General features: G+C 38.9%; 1 protein-coding gene across 3 annotated transcripts in view; it reads left to right on the top strand.

Annotated features, from left to right (window-relative positions):
* The window catches only part of CBL (cystathionine beta-lyase), a 261,669-nt gene that overhangs the window by 66,514 nt on the left and 173,783 nt on the right, over nt 1–21,372 (top strand). For all 3 annotated transcript variants that reach the window (XM_089416084.1, XM_089416085.1, XM_089416083.1), the window contains exon 8: nt 4,301–4,397. In XM_089416084.1, coding sequence (XP_089272210.1) covers nt 4,301–4,397 — 97 coding nt within the window. The remainder of the gene's footprint in view (nt 1–4,300; nt 4,398–21,372) is intronic.

The raw sequence follows: 21,372 nt of genomic DNA, 5'->3' as shown, positions 1-21,372 counted from the left end.
CCCCGAGCTGCAATGGGGTTGTACAATGGAGGAATGCAATAGCTGGTAGAAGAGAGCACTCCTTGGCTCAAGAGTCCCCTCTCTAAAATCCTCTACGTCACCAAACTCACTATAGTATCATAATCGCTGCTTTGACATAGTCTCATCCATTCAACAATAGGGTTGCCCCCCAAAAAGTCATTTCTCCCATGGATTGCCCTTTCTTTTATATGAGTCCTCTTAGGTGACACTTGGCATGTCATGCATAATTAATTATTTTTTTTATAATTCAATTGTTTGATTATTCACCCACCCATGTGTCACTCTCTCATCAAGGGTCTCCAAAATTATTTACTTAAATTTTAATTTAAAACTAATATTTTCCTCACCTCAACAAGATTCCTATTTCTTCTCCTAGTTGCCTCTTGATCCCCCTTGTTACTCCTTAATTTGTGTTCATTACTAAAGTCAATTAATGAGTTCAAGATTTGATCCCCTATCTATTCCCTAATTTAACTCAAGTTATCTCTTAGATGGATATTCTTGCCACATGGAGGTTCTCTACATTTCTCTAAAATTAAATTTATTAATCTTATTTAATTCACCATCCTCTTCTCTTAATTAGGTTTAACTATCTTAGGATTAATCTTTATCCTTACAATTATGTCCCTCTTTCCCCTTTTTACCTAATTAAACTACATAATCTACCTAATATTTTCCAACATGGGAAGGGTAAAGTTTTTAAGGTAACTTATTTTATTTCTTCCTATGATCCTCTTAACCCAAGTTTTATTTTTGGTTTAATTACCTCGGTTTCTAACATCATTTACCCTTGATGTAAATTTACCTAGTTTTCATTTCTTGATTATATTTAATGATTCCAAGGGTGCCAAGTTTGGTCGTGCCCTTCAAGAACTTCTCTTGAAGTTCCAAGGGTGCAACGCCTAATAGTTTATTTGTGATGCCAAAGGTGCCAAGTTGGTCGTGTCCTTCAAGAAATTCCCTTGAAGTTCCAAGAGTTCCACGCCTAATAGTTTATTTGTGATGCCAAGGGTGCCAAGTTGGTCGTGCCCTTCAAGAAATTCCCTTGAAGTTCCAAGGGTGCCACACCACTTTCCCTTCAAGCATTCAGTGATTACGAGGGGAAAGTATAGGTGCAACGTCATAGACCACTATCATCTCTTATGTTGCCTGCTATAGTGAGACTAATGGTGTCGGGGATCAAGGAATCCGCCTTGATGCGCGCCCCTCGGTAAAATCCTCATGAGCGACCCAACTTTGGGACCTGCCCTCATGACATTGTGATCTTCAAGGCGAAGGTGTTTCAACCCTTCCAGCCCAAGTCACGGCGGGAGTGCTAGTGGGTGAGATCAGGGACACTGTTCCACCCCTCCCATGTAGTTCCATCCACTTGTACAACCGCATCACCCATATGTGAGTCATTCGGCCAAGCAATCAATCTCTGCTTGCAACCATTAACATATTATCAAAATATAGATAAACATATATAGCAGGTTTCAAAATCGACTTAGAATTTCAAAGATAAAATAATATAAATTTTCATCAAACCAGGCATCGTCAACTCGTCATGTGCGAGTGCCTCTGGTGGTTTCCTGCCATACTCAATAATAATCAGTAACAAGGTTTCTCAGTGTTAGTCATTGTCATAATAGCATTACTACTATCACCTAGTCATTCGCATCATTGTTCATTGTGAACCAGAACTAATGTAAGTAGCTAACATAGGGGACACATCCATCATGGCTAGCATCATCATAACCTTAATGGAACCATACATATAGATCAAAGCTATCATCATCATAACATCAATAGAAAACATATCTATCTTTTACTACTATCACCATCATGATATCAATAGAGAGTACGCATAACCATTAATTATATCATAATCATAATATCAATAGAGAACATACATAACCATCACATTCACTAATAATAGAGTCACGTTTCTGGATCCTCAACCTGAGTTCCTCAAAGACTAGAGTATCTAAGATAATGTCATATTAGGGTCAGGAAACTAGAGTGGGCACTACACTATGCATTTTAATTGTAAGTGTTGAGAATGGTGTAAGCTTCATTTTTGGTCATGGGCAAGCCAATATTGTATCATTTATTATATTTTGGTTTGGTTAAGTCCAACCTAGTCAACATAGGCTCATAACGCCCTCTTGGGGAAAGTGCCCCTTCCCTTAAGTTGTATATATATATATATAGCATACAGTATATACAACAAGTCTTTTTTGTAATGTTCACTCAAGTGAATTCTTTTTGTTCTTATTAAAGTGATTAGCCTAAGGGCACCATTGAAGTGTTGTGCTCTCTGCTTGGGATACTTCTCTCTCTAGTTTCTTATGCTTAAGCTTATTTTCTCTCTCCAGGTTTAGTTTGAAGTGGTGCTGGCTTGTTATCTTTATTGTGGTATTAGGATTTTAACGGTTGATTCCATTTGATCTAAAATGGTGATGAGCTTCAATTTGATTGGTGTGTGGTGTGTTTTACTTGTTGGTTCCACCTTCAGAGTTTGTTTTCAGGCACTTTCTTAGATCAGTCCTTTACTTTCTACATCTGGCTTTTTATAGTAGCTGTCTTTGCAGTCATACTTTGTGTTGACATAGCCAGCAGTCCCGTTGACCTGCTTTAGTGGTCATTTGTTGAACAGTAATCAAGTTATCTCACCTCATCTTTTCTTGATGACACTTAGATTGTCATGGTGAAGCCATGTATCATGTACTTGTTCTACTTGCAAATCTCCATGGACTCTTCTCAAGCAAATTGCTTCACAAGGTGCATTGACCACAATTTTATACTCTGCCTCTGTGGAGGAAAAAGCTACTGTAGGCCACTTGATGCTTACCCATGAAATTACTGCAGAACCAAGGCTGAAAACATATCCTCAAGCAGATTTTATTTCATCCACACACCCTGTTCAATTTGAATCTGAACAATTAATCATCTGAAAATTGATTCTCCCCCTAAAATGAAGTCCAAAGTCCAACATGTCTTTTGCATACCTTAATATTCTTTTGGCTGCACTCCAGTAAAACTCTCTTTGGTACATTCATAATGCAAGCAACCAAACCAACAGCATGACTTAGATAAAACCTCGTACTGGTATATCAGATTGCCCACCAACTTCCTTTACATTGTTTCATCCACATGCCATGAATTAATTCTGATGGTCAACCTTAAACCTGCTTTCAAGGGGGTAGGGAAATACTTATAGTCATTCAATTGGAACTTCTCTAGAAGCTCTTTTGCATACTTTGGTTACAAAAGAAATACACCTTTTTTTGTCTGCCAAACTTTTGAGTCCTAAACAATAATGTAATAGACCAAGACATTCTGTTTCAGAAGCATCGTTCAACTCGTTTTAGAATTCTTAAATTAGACTGTCATGACTAACTGTTGTGATAAAATCATCAAAATAAACCACAACTTAAAAGGATTACTGCCTTACCATCTTTGATTTGGACACACAAGTTTAGGTCTGAAGGACTTCTCTTAAAGCCATTTTTCTGATGCATATTAATCTTTGGTGTACCAAGCTCTTGGAGCTTTTTTTAATCTGTACAATACCTTAGTCAACTTGGAAACTTGCAAAAATGTTTTAACTTTTAACTAGCACTAGCAACTATAAAAAACAGACATGTTTGGACTTTAGACACCAAAATTGGCCATTAGCCTATCCAATGCCTGGGTGTTTGAACTTCGAAGTTTTGAACATTCCATTCTATTATTCTGATTGTTCACCCATAGCAATAGCATTCTATTTGAAATTTGATAATGTGCACAATTAATTCATATTGTTTCATATGAAGGCCTTAATGCCATCATCTTTTATTCCTAGTTCAGGCAGCCATAGCTATTGATAATTGGTGATGCCCTTTAAAAATTGGTAATTGGGCACGTGATGAAATTCATGGCCAGGGACTTCATCATGGCATTATTCTGACAGCTTAGGAAGGCTGATATGGTTAATAGTTCTGAATTCATAATATGGCAATAACATAGATAATATTTTGCACATAGAAATTTCTCTATGGCCATTAGCGACCTACTTTTTTATGCCCCCTCCTCTCATTTGCTTGACTCATACTGTTACAATCTTGTTACATCAGAGCATTAAAAAATTGAGGAATACTCCAATTCTTTATTGGTCATTAAATTGGGTGTTAGCATTCGGATTTTTTGTCTGAAGTCGGAATTTGTAATATCTCATGAATTAATGATGTGTGATTAATCTAGCTTGATTTCAATCCAGCTATTTTTACTCTAATTATGGTATATATGTTTTTCTCAGAAAATTTCGGAAATAGCACATGCACATGGTGCACTGGTACTTGTTGACAACAGTATCATGTCTCCTGTACTATCAAGACCATTGGAGCTTGGAGCAGGTTTTTGCAAAATGATCTTTAGATTAAACATTTTCAAGTTGACTTTATCTCTGTATGCTGTTCTGTTTGAATTTTGTTTATTCTATAAGATCATTCTATTTAATCATGCTATTCATTTTGTTCTAAAATTTCTGTTCATGATATTCATATTTAACCTACATCTAAGATTTTATGAAACACAAATCAACACATAATATTTTTCAAAAGCTAAAACCATAGAAAATCTGAATTTCAGATCAATAGGTGAAGTAACATAGTTTAACTTTAGATATGAAAAATGCTAATTCTGAAAATCAAAACCAGGATGCTTGAAATCTGTAATAGAAATTACATACTTATAATTAACTTCAAAGGAGTGATTACAATGATATAAAACAAGAGAAACATCCCTTGAAGGCAGGTGCTCCACATGGGCGAGTTTAACTTGCCATGTGCTCCTGTCAGATGACCAAGTGGTAGAAGAAAACAACCGGCAGATAATAAAGAAGATAACAAAAGACTCACTTAAATCTCCTAAATTGACACATTGGCAATACTAGAAAGGTTGCCCGACATGAGAGAATGTGTCACTGAAGTTTCATTGACATGCATCAAGCGATGTTAAGAAATCTACTGGGCAATCATTAGAGTGATTTCTCTTATCTTTGATAACTGCTTGTGATGTCTTTTTCCTTTTCTTACTAATTGTCTTCTTTTCTTATTATTATTATGTTTGTGTATCATCAAACAGCTACCAAAACAAGAAGAACAAGAACACAGAATATAGGCTACAAGCCAGGGCCAAAACCTCTCCACTTGAGAGGAAAACCCACAAAATCTCCTCTTCTTATAGATTCTTCAATTGACGAATACCAAGATATCTTGACCAAGATCAACACCCTCCAGGATTGAGTCCAACCCTTCCAATTGATGTGCTTCTTTTGACAAGTCAAACCAGTCAAATCTCTTCCAGTAGCACAACTTCCACACCTAGCTGCAGAATTTTGAACTCCACTACAGACCTGAAATTTTTGGCCCTCTTGCAGTTGTTGTTGCCACACGTGTGAGCTTCTCTTACCTTCCCAAGGATTTCTCAGACCTTCGCTTGGCTTTCTCTTCCTTTTGGAGCTTGAGGATGGCCTCTTGTGACCTTTGCTTGACCTTCTTTCCTTTCTTTCTTCAAGATCGAACTTGTAGAAGAAAACCCTAGATCAGTTGCAGAAGCCCTAGCCTTCCTTTACACATGTGAGAGAGAAATAGCCCAAAGACAAGTGTCCTTCCTCCTCTTCCTTCTTTGCTGCCTTCCTTTTCTTCCTCCTTCGCTAGAATGAGTGAGTAAATGTACATGTCTCAAGGAGGCCGAGTTCTCTCCTTTATATAGGATTCTCAAGGTGGACATGGCTCCTCAAAATAGGCGGACTTCCCAGCTGCCAGGTTGACTTGGTCTTGAAGGGTATTTTGACACTTTTAATGACAAAAATAATTTTTTTTTTACAAGTTACAATGTGCTCGATGGGGTCTTCAACTTATGACAATAACTCTTTTGACTTCTTGACCTAGGACAAACCCTAGAAGTACTCAATGGGTGCTTGACCTCTAAAATAAAAGACCTTGAGCATGAAACCCATGCTCCAAAAATATCAATAATAATTTTTCTTTCATTTTACAAAATACAAGAATCAAAAGTACATTTGATATTTATGAATACCGAACCTAGTTATACATTTTTCAACACTCCCTCTTAACTAGGGAGGTATTCATAAATGGTACATGGACATTCTCAATATGAAGAGATCTCATAACAAGAGTTAGATTGGTAACACCTCTGTATAACATCATATCAACCAACATTGTCATATAACAAGGCCCTGACTAACAACTCTATATCTCCACAAGATCAGAGCACACTGTTGGTTAGACCAATGATTTATAGAAACCATCATCATTGTCTCTCAAGGTACATACCCCACCCGGGTGTTCACAAAGTATATCCTTCCTTGGACTATTCTTATCTTGGATAGCTAGTCCTCAAAGAATATTGGTCCTTGACTACTCTTATCTTGAATGCCCTACCACATTCTCAAAGAGTATCGAATGCCAGATGCTTACCCAATCCTCCATTCTGTCTTCCCAAGTGAAGACAAGAATGATGTGCCTATCTGTGCCTCTCAATCAAGGAGGATACATCAACCAAACCAAGCTTGTCTGTGAAATATACAATCTTCTTATTAGGAAGATATTTTGTCAATATGTTATCTACCTGCTCATTGGTGGAGATATATTGTAACTGCAGCACACCATCTTGTACTAGCTTACGAATGTAGTGATACTTGTTGTTGATATGCTTCATCTTTCCATGAAAGACTGGGTCTTCATACAATTGTATACCACTGGTGTTATCACAATGTATCACTATAGGGTCCATTGGTCCTTCAAATAGGTTGGATAACAACTTCCTCAACCAAATCGCTTCTCGGCTTGCTTCACAGGTTGCAATATACTTAGCATCAACACTACTCAAAGCAACTATTTCTTGCCTTTTTCTCATCCATGAGATCATGGAGGATCATAAACTGAAGCATCCTCCTATAGTGCTCCTTCCATCTTGCTCACTGCATCCCCAATCAGAATTTGTATATCCAATCAAGTGGACATCATTCCTTCTATCATATTTCAGGCAATAGTGGATCACTGCTTGCAGATATCTCAGTATATGTTTTGTTGCTATCCAGTGATCGTGGTTTGGCTCCACTTGAAATTGACAGAGAACATTTTCTACAAAACATATGTCTAGTTGAGTATTCACCAAGTCCATTTGTGAGCCAATCAATTGTCTATACCTGTAAGGATCAAATGGGCTTGATTTAGAACTCCTTAGTCTTTTCAAGTTTGTGATCATTGGGGTTTTCATCGGTTTGCAATCCATCATGTCAAACTTCTTCAACATTTTGATCACATACTTTCCTTGACCTAGATAGATCTCATTAGGTCCTTGCTAGACTTCTAGTCCCAAATAGTAGTGCATCAATTGTAGATGCTTCATGTCAAATTTTGCTGCTAGTTGCTTCTTGCATTCTTCAATTCGACCTTCCACACCTATCAAGAGAAGATCATCCACATATAGAAGAATGATTATTGGCTCTCCCTTCATAACCTTAATTAAAAGGTTTGGATCAATAGAACTCTTTGTGAAGCCTAATCTTTGTAGGTATGCATCCATCCTAGCATACCATGCCCTTGGTAGCTTGCTTGAGGCCATATAATGCCTTCTCTAATCTGCAGACATATGCCTTTCTATCTTTAACTTCAAATCCCAAGGGTTGCTCTGTATAGTCTTCGTCATCAATTGTGCCATTCTGGAATGCAGTCTTGACATTCATTTGATGGATGTTCCATCCCATTGATGCTGCCAAAGAGATCAACGAAAAGATAGAACAGATAGTTGTATACCTTGTTGTTGGAGCAAATGTCTCTTCATAGTCGATGCCTTCCTGTTGAGAGAAGCCCCTAGCCACAAATCTTGCCTTATATTTATCGTTACTTCCATCTGTTGCATGTTTGATTTTGTAGAGCCACCTAGAAGTTACCACATATTTGTCTTCAGGCCTAGGTAAGATCTCCCAAACTCCATTCTTCATTATAGATTGATATTCTTCATTCATGGCATCCTTCCATTCTTGGTGATCGACAACTTCTTCAAAAGTGGATGGCTCTGCTTCTATTAGTTTTGTCATGTAGGCTGCATAACCAAAATATAGTTTAGGCTTCTTGCTTTCCCTGAATGTACGTTGAGCTGCTCCATGACCCTCTGCATCTAGAAGTGTAGACTTCAACAAGTTAGGTCTTTTTCTAGATTCGGGGATAGCCATAAGTTGTATAGGTTCACAGGGACCTTTATCGTAATGGTTTGATTGTTCTTCCTCCCTAGTAACTTCTTCTTCGAATTCCATAAGTTCTTCATCATTAGAGTCCATAGGGAGATACTTTGATTTCTTGAATGCAATACTTTCGTCAAATATCACATCTCGGCTGACTTCTATTCGGTGTTCTTTTATGTCGATTCTATAGGCCTTAGAAGAATTATTGTAGCCTACAAAAGTCTCTTTCATGCCTTATGGATCTAGCTTCTTCCTTTTGTCCTTAGATATATGAATATAGACAGGACAACCAAAAATTCGAAGATGATCTACAGTTGGTTTCTTTCCAGTGAACACTTCTTCAAGAGTCTTGTTATCTAGTGACCTTTGGGGACTTCGATTTTGTATGTATACAACTACCTTTGTAGCTTCACCCCACTTAAATTTGGGTAAATCTTGATCATGCAGTATTGCTTTTACACTTTCTTCAATGGATCGATTCTTTCGTTCTGCAAATCCATGTTGTTCGGGATTATATGGGACTTCGTATAGAAAGCTATAAGTTCTTTTGAAGTATATTCTCCTCCATTATTAGATCTCAAAATATTGATTCTCCTTTCTGTAAGGTTCTCTACTTCAATTTTGAATTCTTGAAATTTGGTAAAGACTTAATTCTTGGATTTCATTAAGTAAACCCAAGTTTTCCTTGAATGGTCATCTATGAATGTGACATAGTATAGATGACCTCCAAGAGATTTAGGAGTCATAGGACCACAGACTTCAGAATGAATAAGATCCAAGATTTCTTTTGACTGCAAAGCACTGCTTCCAAATGGGCTCTTGGTGTTCTTACCCAATGCACATCCCTTGCATACTCCTTCGTGATCTTCTTTTAGTTCAGGAATTCCATCTACTATTGAATTTAGAGTTGGTAGAATTTTGAAATGGAGATGATCGAATCTTCTATGCCAAAGTTCACATCGAGTGGTTTCAATGTGAACCAAAGCTTGAGCAAGAGGAGATAACAACTTATAGAGTCTTCTTCACAAATTTCAATCACTCTAGCAATTTCTATGCTTGATTTTTTACCCCATACTGCAACTTTTCCATCAATGAAAACCACTCTATCACCTTTATCTTCTAGACTTGAAATGGAGAGTAAGTTCTTGTGCAAACCTGGAACAAATAGGATGTTGTTGAGATGAATATTGCCTCCATTCTCCAACTCTATTTAGGTTGATCTAATTCCTCTTATAAGATAGCTCTTATTATCTCCAAGTTCTACGAAGTAAGAAGACTTTCCTTTTGACAATGTTTTTAGTTTCTTGTGATGACTGGTCATGTTTCTTTTTGCTCCACTATGATTACCCAAATGATCTCATCTTGAAATGTGCCAGTGAGTGCTGAGAAGAGTACTTTATCCTTTATCTTGGTCATTTTCTCCTTTGGAGTAAATAGGAGATTCCATACTTCTTTGATGCCTTTCTTGAGATGACTTGCCACCTTTGAGCACTTCTTTAGAATCTTTTTCAATGTAGTAGAGATCTTCATAATGCCCTTTGCCAACCTTAGCTCTGATACCATGTTGAGAAATCTACAGGGCAATGATTAGAGTGATTTCTCTTATCTTTGATCACTGCTTGTGATGTCATTTTCCTTTTCTTACTTATTAGCTTCTTTTCTTATTATTATGTTTGTGTATCTTCAAAGAACTACCAAAACAATAACAAGAACACAAAATATATGCTGCAAGCCAGGGCCAAAACCTCTCCACTTGAGAGGAAAACCCACAAAATCTCTTCTCTTCTTATAGATTCTTCAATTGATGAATTCCAGGACCTCTAGACCAAGACCAAGTCCAACCCTTCTGGATGATGTGTTTTCTTCGATCAAGTCAAACCCAGACAAATATCTTCTAGTAGCACAACTTCAACTCCTAGTTGCAAAATTTTGGCCTCCATGTCAGACCTAAAATTTTCAACCCTCCTATAGTTGTTGCTTCCACATGTGTGAGCTTCTCTTAGCTTACCAAGGCTTTCTCAGACCTTTGCTTGACTTTCTCTTCCTTTTGAAGCTTGAGGATGGCCTCTTGTGAACTTCACTTGACCTTCTTTCCTTTCTTTCTTCAAGATCGAACTTGTAGAAGAAAACCCTAGATTAGTTCAGAATCCCTAGCCTTCACACGTGTGATAGAGAAATAGCCCAAAGACAAGTCTCCTTCGTCCTCTTCCTTCTTTGCTGCCTTCCTTTTCTTCCTGCTTCGCTAGAATGAGTGAGTGAATGTATGTGTGTCAAGGAGGTTGAGTTCTCTCCTTTATATAGGCTTCTCAAGGTGGACGTTGCTCCTCAAAATAGGCCGACTTCCCAACTGACAGACCGACTTGGTCTTGAAGGGTATTTTGACACTTTTAATGACATTTTTGTTTTTTACAAGTTACAATGTGCTTGATGGGGTCTTCAACTTATGACAATGACTCTTTTGACTTCTTGACCTAGGACAAACCCTAGAAGCACTCAATGGGTGCTTGACCTCTAAAATAAAAGACCTTGAGCATGAAACCTATGCTTCAAAAATATCGATAATTATTTTTCTTTCATTTTCCAAAATACATGAATCTAAAGTACATTTCATATTTATGAAGACCGAACTAGTTACACATTTTTCAACAAGTGAATTGGTGCAGAGTTGGCTTTTCCTCTCTAGATAAGGCACACTTGTGTATCAATGGTGAGATGTACCAGTAGATAGAATATTCTCTCTAATTAAAGTGCTCAATTCATTATTACATGCAAATAACTGACTAATGACTAATCACTAGTCAAACAATCAACTAAATATAAACATAGAATAGTTAAGCATGGACAATGAAAAGTAGAAGGAAAATAATGACTAATTACTAATCATTAATAGTGTAAAAATAGAAGCTCATAAAAGTAGGAAATTCTAACTTTTAGGAGATGAAGAAAATTATTTGGAGAATAGGCTCATAGCAACAAAAAGCAAATATTCCCTTTTTGCGAGGAATGTCTTCTCCATCAAAACAAGCTTGTCTTTCAGTGTTTGGTTCTCCTTTGCTAGGGGATTTGTTAGAACTTAGAATATTGACCACTTGCGAATCCATGGAAATGTAATGTGGGGTGACAACTTTCTTGTGTACTCTATTTCTCAGGAAATGACAACTAATCTCAGTGTGTTTGGATTAGTCATTGAAGTTTGGATTCTTATAGAACCATATATAACTCTAATTATCAAACAATAATGGGCCCCAACATCTTACTCTACTAACTCCGCTACACTCTTGGGAAGCCAATGAGGTTCACAACTAGTTTTAGAGGCTGCCATATACTTTGGTTTTTTCAAATCAAAGGAAATTACTATGTGTTTCTTATTCAACCAAGAAATCATATGTGTGCCCAAATCGAAATAGTAGTCAAAAGTGCTTTTTTGTGTGCTCGCATTTCTTCCCCATTTTGAGTTGAGAAAACCACTTAGTAACAACTCACCATCTTCTGCATACTGCATATTGTAATGAATGGTATCCTTGAAGTATTTGAGAACATGCTTGCCAACTTTCCAATGAGAGTGTTGAGGCTATACCATAAATTGACTCAGCATATTAATTGCATAGTGTATGTTTGGCTTGGTGTTCACAAGGTACACCAACGATTTGATCAACTTCCTTAACAGAGTAGGATCAACCAAATTTGAATCTCATTACAAATCAACTTCATATTTGGAACCATAAGGGTATACATGCGCTTATTGCTGAACATCTAAAATATCTTCAAAATCGCTAAAGTATACTTCCCTTGTTTAAGGAAGACTTCACCTACAAACTACCAATCCTCTAGTCCCAAAAATAGTTGAGGGTCAATAGCTTAAATGCTTGAGAGGTAATTTTCACTCTTCTCACTCGAGTTGAAATCCCTAATGAGATATTGGCATGTTATGTCTTGGCTAAAACGGTAGGTGCTCCCATTCAGGATATCTTGGCCCTAGGTTGTGTTGAAATATGTAGCTAGGTCCTGTCTTCTTAATGACATATGTAATCATGCTTTTATGTATCTGATGTAAAGAGAAATGTAAAATTATTATTGTCATTCTTGAGACATGGGTTTCATGCTCTAGGGTATTTGATTTATAGGTCAAGCACCCATTGAGTGATTCTAGGGCTTGCCTTTGAGTCATAAGAGTCATTATTATGTATGGAAGGCCCTTTCGGGCATGTTACGTATTGTAAAAGAAAAAGTTAGAAGTCAATTTAGAGTCAAAGACCCCCCAAGACCTCGTCACAAGTGCTACAAGAAGTTGGCCTTCAAAAGATGATAAGTCGGCCTAGATGCAGTGTCAAGTCGGTATGCAACTAGGACATGAAGCCTATATATAAAGGGCTCAACATCATTTGTGAGGAAATTCAATATGGTCGATCAAAAGCATAGAAAACACAATAAGATCTAGTGAAGACACAAGGAATGAGAAATCAGATTTTTGGATTGTCTTTGAGCTGAAGTTTTCATACGTGCGGAGAGGGAATTAGGGAATCCGTATAGCTATAGCAGAACCAAATTATAATGTTTGCAATAAGTCAAATTGTGGGCTAATATCACTCTAGAATACAAGTTGAATTATTGAAGAAGGAATTGTTGCCCAAGCAAAGGAGAAAAGGAGAATATTTCTACCATATTCCAGTCACATGTTGTAATGTTCTAAACTAGGAAAAATAGTGCTATGCAAAGCAAACAATAAAAACAACACTATAAAATTGAAACATTCAGTGCACACCCATCAAAAGTCTATGAATAACCAACAACTGAGCCATTTTATTGTAATATGGGAGAAAAGTACAATAATGTGGAAGTGGTGCACCCGGGCTTTCCTCAATGGCAAGCGTGATCAATCCCAAGTGGTAATATGTCAAGCCCAGATGGCACAAATAATTGCTTCAATGATGCCATGCGCTGCCCTTGTGGAACTATGTCGTCTGCTGCAAAGATGCTGTTGGAAACCCCACCTCTGGTGTTCATAATATTATGGGAAATTAACCCTGGCCTCTCCACCAAATACCCAGAATAACCCATGAAGGGATTGGCCAAATGTTGACCTCGGAATTTTGGCCCAAATTCCCCTTAGCTCCTCTCGCTGCTGGCTGAGTTGGGACCCCTTTTTGACCTCTTAGATCTGCCCATAAAATTCTATAAAATTAGGAGCGTGATCCTTGCCCAAAACCCAGAAAACCCAGAAAGGGTTTCCCTTGGTTCCAACCTTCAAAAATTGACCTTTCATAACTTGGCCCTCCTCCAATTTCGAGTTCTGTTGCTGTGACTGATCTTGTCAATCTCTGCTCTCCCAACTCTAGCAATCCTCATCAAATGTTCCTCCAAATGATCTCCCTACTTCTCCCGGCCAACTCTAGCTCTACAATTCCTTCCTCCAACTCCCACATGAACCTAGTGATGGCTCTTTGCGCTGGCCTAGGTGACTATAAATCGAACTGTTCCAATGCAGCCACCTCCTGCGCCAAAACTCTCCCAAAAGGTTGATCCTCCACTGAAGCTCCAATGCCCAAACTCCCTCGACAATCACTGCCCGGATGAACCCACAAGAAACACCTGCGTGTCCCTCTTTGCGTCCTCCATAAACACGCATTGGCTGAGACAAATATTGAATGATGTGACTGTGAAACTCCACTGGCTGTCCTCCAATGTAGTACGAATTTCCCTCCTAGGGTGGCACTCGAAGTCCATTGAAGCAAGGGTTGAGATCTCCGCTCGGAGACACTCGTGTGCTAAACAACACAGTATCTCGACTAAGCAACTTGAGCAACTAAGATTGAGTTCAATATGTCAAAAGATCCCAAATGAGGCCGAGCTTCCTCTATTTATAATTTGTGGGCCTCTTTTCCCATGTGGGCCCCCTCCAACTAGCAATTCGCCTTTCCCTCCTTAGTCATTCGAAATTCCCTCTAAGGTGGTGCATACTTCCTCATGTGGGTGCCCCCCACACTATGCCAACAAAACATTTCGACCCCTTTTTCCTTCCTAAGTCTTTTCCCAAATCCCATGGGTCCCATGGCCTCCAAAATTGTCAAAATATTAGAATAAATAAACTTGTAACAATTTAATTTAAGAAGGGACATCACAATCCTTCCCAAGCAACTTCAACACCGGATGCTCAAATATGTGTTCACCCTCCCAGGTGGTGTTCTCATTCGGCAAGTTCCTCCAATGCACCAAAAAATCACTTGTCCTCCAGCAATGCTTGAACAAGCGCCTCCTCTGTCTGCTGATCAACCCTATAACCATCAGTAATACCGGGGTCCCAAACGTGCCGCTGAGTCATCCTAGGTCCTGCACTGTCCTGACATGAAAGAATCCCCCAATACCAGGATCCTGATCCATCCTGTCCCAGCTGAAGCTCCCATCGCTGCAATCACTATCCTGTCCGGTATAAATACCAGAAGTCCCCTGCTCCATCAGTGACTTGCTAAAGCCCAATGCAAGATCTGTATGATCTCCCCCTATAGTAGCCGACACATCCCTAAAGGTAATCAAGCTATGAAGAGTTATGATGCCCCAGTTCCCTGCTAGTCCCAGAGTGGTGACACCATGCTGACATTGCACTACTCTGACTATGTCATACTCCCCATCACATGCAAATAATATGCTCCTCTCCTGGAACTCGATGGTAGAATATTGAAAGAGGCGAGACACATCTTGCCTACGCACCTCCATGGCGCCAAGGCCTACCCACCCAAATCTAAAAATGAACTTGTGCAACAACAAAGAATGTCTGCCTCCCCATATGATGAAACCCTTTGTGAACCCCCATGTGTCATCCCCAGAGCGAACTATATCATTCTTTGCCACGACCTCTCTCACCACGAGTGATCTATCGATCAACTGAATCCCTGCATCCCATAGCCAGACCTGCTGCGGCATAGCCTTGACAACTGATGGAATCCCTCTGGCCCTCATCTCTAGTCTCTGCATGCCACCCATATATAGGCCCCATACATCATGAACTAACCTGAGGCATGCTAAACTGTCCGGTGCCTACCACTGTGTAGTATTGATGACCATTGGAAACCACGTGTGCCAAGTAGCCACCCCCTGAATGCAACCAATAGATGGGTATCTGATACACGCAATCGACTCAGTGTATGTGGATCCATCCTGCTCCTGCCAACCATCACCACTAGTTCGGCTACCCGTCCTCTGGAGAATGTGTCGATCCAGTCAGAAATCCGGATACATACTGGACCACTGTCTCACCCGTACATTGTATCCTCTGCTCATGCATGGTCCAGACATGCCCTATGGAAAGAGTGACACATGTCCCCCTGTGACCAACTCCCTAGGCATAGGATTAATGATGAACCATATGCCATCCCTGTCTGTGATCACCTCATCCCTCAACCTGTGGCTGCCAACTGATTCTGCTGCTGTGATTGATCCTCTAAATATCTGCTCCCCCAGCTCCAGTAATCCTCCTCAAATGTCCCTCCATATGATCTCCCTACTTCTCCTGGCCAATTCCAACTCTACAATTCCTTCCTCCAACTCCCACATGAACCCAGTGATGGCTCTCTGCGCTGGCCTAGGTGACTGTAAATTGAACTGTTTCAATGCAACCACCTCCTGCTCAAAAACTCTTCCATAAGGTTGATCCTCCATTGAAGCTCCAATGCCCAAACTCCCCCGGCAATTGCTACTTGGATGAACCCACAAGCAACACCTGCATGTTCCTCTTTGTGTCCTCTAGAAACACACACTGGCTGAGACAAATGCTGAATGATGTGACTATGAAACTCCACCGTCTGTCCTCCAATTTAGTACGAATTGCCATCCTAGGGTGGCACTCGTAGTCCACCGAAGCAAGGTTTGAGATCTCCGCTCGGAGACACTCGTGTGCTAAACAACATAGTAACCCGACTAAGCAGCTCGAGCAACTAAAATTGAGTTCAATATGTCAAAAGATCCCAAATGAGGCTGAGTCTCCTCTATTTATAATTTGTGGGCCTCTTTTCCCATGTGGGCACCCTCGAACTAGCAATTCGACTTTCCCTCCTTAGTCATTCGAACTTCCCTCTAAGGTGGTGCGTATTTCCTCATGTGGGTGGCCCCCAGACTATGCCAACAAAACATTTCGGCCCCTTTTTCCTTCCTAAGTCTTTTCTAAAATCCCATGGGTCCCATGGCCTCCAAAATTGTCAAAATTGTAGAATAAATAAACCTGTAACAATTTAATTTCAGAAGGGACATTACACGTGCAAATTAGGGTTGCTAGAGGGGGTCCGAAAATCACAGTCAAAAGTACAGGTCTGAAATTGAGGTCAAAGAGGAAGAAAGCAGCTGTTGGAAGGTCAGTTTGACTGAAGTTGACTTTGTGTAAGAGAAGCTCATCAAGGAGAGGTTTGACTTGGTTTTGCAGGGGTCTTAGTCAAGGGTCATAGGTCTTGGAATTCGTCATTTGAGGTTCTATTAGAAGAGAAGAGTTCTAGTGGGTTTTCATCTCAAGAGGAGAGGTTTGTCCCTGCTGATCGCCTATATCTTGTGTCCTCTTGTCTCATTGTTCTTCACTGTTTGGTAGTTGTTTGATGATCAAGAACATTAATAATAATAAAGTGAAAGAAGAACCTAATCAAGTCAATTAAAATACATCACAAGCAGTTATCAAAGTAAGAGAAATCTCCTAATCTGCTGCCCTTAGATTTCTCAACAGGTTGAGGCCTGAGTTTCTTGTTAGTTGTGGTTTGCAGGTTGTTGCACCTAGTGTAGGGTCTACAGTGGTAGGTAGCTAGATTGGAACCTAAGTCTTGCACAAGTAAGCTTATCCATCTATCAATTCCCCTAGATCTTTAAAAAAGTAGTGCAGTAGATTAGTGTCCTTCATATCATACTCACTCTCCATTGTCTTCTTACACCATGAACTAAGCTAGTTAGTGTTTCCTATGATGATAAGGCCATCTACATATAGGATCAAGACAAGTAGATTGGATTTAATCAAATTAAAAAAGAGATCAGAATTTGTGCAAGTAAATATTCAGTGATACTGGAATACAAAGCTTGTGGTGTCTACATGGGTGCATAAAGGGCTTTCTTCGACCTGCAAACATGGGTCTCACCCATGGATTGTAAAACCTCTTAGCTGATTTATATATGCCTTTTTCTCAATCATGCCAACCAAACCAAGGTATTTATGAGGGAATCCCCAGTATTTTTTTTTGGCTTTGTACTTTTTAATGCTCTGGTTAGTTACATGCTTGATCTTGTAAATCCGTCTAGAATCAATCCCTAATTTCTCAATAGGTCTATGAACTATTTCTCAAACTTCATTCTTTAGAATAAAGTTATGCTCCCCTAATGTCTTCTTACACCATGAACTAAGCTAGTTAGTGTTTCCTATGATGATAAGGCCATCTACATATAGGATCAAGACAAGTAGATTGGATTTATCAAATTAAAAAAGAGATCAGAATTTGTGCAAGTAAATATTCAGTGATACTGGAATACAAAGCTTGTGGTGTCTACATGGGTGCATAAAGGGCTTTCTTCGACCTGAAAACATGGGTCTCACCCATGGATTGTAAAACCTCTTAGCTGATTTATATATGCCTTTTTCTCAATCATGCCAACCAAACCAAGGTATTTATGAGGGAATCCTCAGTATTTTTTTTTGGCTTTGTACTTTTTAATGCTCTGGTTAGTTACATGTTTGATCTTGTAAATCCGTCTAGAATCAATCCCTAATTTCTCAATAGGTCTATGAACTATTTCTCAAACTTCATTCTTTAGAATAAAGTTATGCTCCCCTAACACGACATCATGCCATACTTCTTGTGAATTTGCCTCCTCAAATCCAAGAGGTTCAGTCTCAAGAATAGAAGTCATCAATGCAACACAATTAGGAAATTTCTTTGGGGAATAACTCACCTGAAATGTAGATTTAGGTTCTCCAACTTGTTCCGATGCATCTTGTAATGTTTGGTCAAGCCATTTCAGCATTCTGGTTGAACTAGAGAGTCGTGAGGCCTCTTTTCTCTGGCTAATTTCTTGAAAATCTGAATCTGAATTCTCATTTAATTTCAAATCTGATTCTGGAACAAGTGTTTCACCTTCTTCAATCACTATAGGAAGGATCTTGTGATCTTGAGGACCACCCTTCCCAAGCAAACTTCACACTCCTGCTTACAAGTGATTTCCATTGTGATGGAAGGCAGATTTGGTAGCCTTTGGAAGTCTCACTTTAGCAAACAAAATGTGGAAAATCAATAAAGATATCACTTATTGCAATCAACCGATAATTTTCCAAAGTAGTTAAGCAAAATTATTATACTGCAAATACTGAATATAAAGACGATTGCAATATTCAGGAAAAATAAACTACGGAAATGCTGAGAGAAAACCAATCACAAAATGAACACAATATTTTCGGACAAAATGTCCTTGAAAAACAGTGAAGGGAAAACCAATTCTTCAGATCTGCAAGTTTTATTAATCTTCAGCGAATTCTGCAATTGATAAATATTACGATATTGCTTGCCAAACCTCGACAAAGCTCTGAAAAAATATTTCTTCATCTCCACAAATCGATCTAACCCCTGGAAGGCTCATGACCTCCCTCTGCAACCTGACAAGGCCTCACACTGGAAAATACGACCTATAAGGCCTCACGCGTGCATCTCTTGGACCCTCTGATGCTCACAACCTGGACGAAATCAGCGTCTTGGCTTTCTGGAAACTTGTACGACCCTCCTGGCAATCTCGTATGATATCCTCTTGGCAAATACAACCTCCACAAGGAATCTCAACCTCTCTCAGAGAAAATATGATTATACGACCCTCCTGGAATCCTCACGGTTTCAATAACTCGGCCTCCCTGTCTGCAAAAAAACTTTGGAAGATTTTCTCCTCCGGATGTCGGAAACTAGAAGAATATTGGTGAAAGAAAACTCCGGAAAATATTCACTTCTTCAACTGTCGCTGAAACCCTCGCTGGTGTCAATCACAATAACCATGATCATGATCTCCAAGACTGCCCATCGATTTCCATTATAATTTCTCGTTGAGGAATCAATGACAAAGATCTAGATCTGAAATGATCTAGTTGATGGCAAAGATCGCTTAGAAACTTTTCTAGAAGTCTCTAGATGAAAATCGACCATGTCTCAATTATTACTATTTAATTAATCTATTTCCCTAAGTTAAAACTTAGGAAAATAATTAAAACTGATTAATTAATTTAATTAAGACAGGTCGAAAGAATAACTTGGGCTGGGAGATATTTTATGCTCCTGTGTTCCTAGACTCACTGACACCACTTGAGGCTAGAACACCTGTCCGAGCTACATCAACCAACACAAAAATCCCCTTGATACTAGAGTGATCAAACTTAGTATGTTTCTTATCAAGGGCATGAATATAAAATGGATAACCAAATACACAGAAATGAAATACCTATGGCTTCACATCAGTAAAAGCTTCCTCATATGTTTTGTCCTTTAGAAACCAATGCGGACATCTGTTCAAGATGTAGACAATAGTGTTAAAATATTTTACTTAAACACATGAGCAAGTCCATATCATAAATCATTTCCTCTGCTGTCCCAATGATGGATGATCCGTTGTTATGTTTTTGAACCCCATTTTGCTATGGGTTATGTGGTACTATATGCTTCCTCTTAATCCCTACTACCTTGCACTAAGCATCCATATCTTTGGAGGTGTATTGTCCTCGATTATTTGATGAAGTACTTTCAAGCTAGGCTCCAACTTCTTTAATTTTATTGAACAATTTATGCTTAGTTATCCAGAAATAAATCCATTTTTTTAAAAGGAATCATCAATAAATAAAACATAATAAAGATTATCTTATAAAGAAAAGGAAGACGTAGGCCCATTTAGATTAGAGTGTATCAATTTAAGAATCTCTTTTAAATTTTGCTTCCTACATGGAAAAGAAGTCTTGTAGTGTTTGTCACGTGCATATCCTTACCACACACCAATATGCTCTATTCTGAAATCTGGGAATCCCACACCATTTCTTTCAGGAGAGGAAAAGCTCCATAATGCATGTGAACAAAATGCTTCTGCCACGACACACAATCTGCCACTGTCATGCACCAAAGCCTCATGATTTGTAGAATCACCAAGAAGTCTATAAAGACCTCCTTCACGTGTTTCTTTAGACAGACACAGGGAGGCTTATGGCTGAAACCTCTTATGATGCAGTGCTGATCATCAAACTCAACTTTACATTTCAAATCTGTAATAGATAGGACAAACAGAATATTCTTCATTAAACCAGGCACAAAAAGAAGATCAAGCAATTCAAGAACATCACCTAAAGGCAACCCAAAGGATATGTCATTGATTCCATTCACTGGATAGGTAGCATCATTACTGAACTCCACTTGTGTGTCCATTTCATTTTCTTGAAACTTGCTGAAAACTTTCTTGTTAAATTTCATATGTTGAGATATTTTGTTGAACACATACCAACCAACTCCAGAAGTGGTATTGAGAGAAAGGTATAAAACTATAGAAAAAACAATTACAAGCTTGGATACCAGCTCATCCATATCAACTAAAGTATCTGTATTCCCTGTGAACAGTGTCTGAGGTTATCTTGACCTTTCTTTTCTCTTAACTTTGATTAGCATTGTGCCCTTTATTGTGACATCTGTAACACGTCACTTGACTCCGGTCCTTGGTACAAGAGTTGGAATAAAATGTCTCCTTCTTACCGTTTGTAGTTCTCGTTTTCTTTCCACCTTTCCTCACTTTCCTGATGAGAGCAAGGTCTTGGGCCTCTCCTCTTTGGGTTGATGCTGTTTCCTTCCTTGTTCTTGGACAAAGATGTCCTAAAGCTTCTTATACTTAAGGAGGTTTCCTTGAGTACAAACACTCTGAACAAAAGGATTCCCAAATAGGAGAGAATCATTTAGCGCAATAGATACTTGTAACATCCTCTACAAATTGAGGACAAATGGGACGTAATAGCCTATCCATCTCCGTAGGATACAGTCCTCCCTAAAGGGGGAAAACCCCAAATTTACCCACTGTTGGGCAAGTTTTGGGGCAGCTGGGTGAAAAAACCCAAAATTGGGGTTTGAAGTAAAGTCTACTCAATCATTAAG

The sequence above is a fragment of the Pinus tabuliformis genome, chromosome 3_2, assembly GCF_031772625.1.
Source record: "Pinus tabuliformis cultivar Carrire ecotype Pingquan chromosome 3_2, CPIR1, whole genome shotgun sequence".
NCBI classification, from domain to species: Eukaryota; Viridiplantae; Streptophyta; class Pinopsida; order Pinales; family Pinaceae; genus Pinus; species Pinus tabuliformis.
The sequence above is the reverse complement of the archived record's forward strand: the minus strand, read 5'-3'. Positions and strand labels throughout refer to the sequence as shown.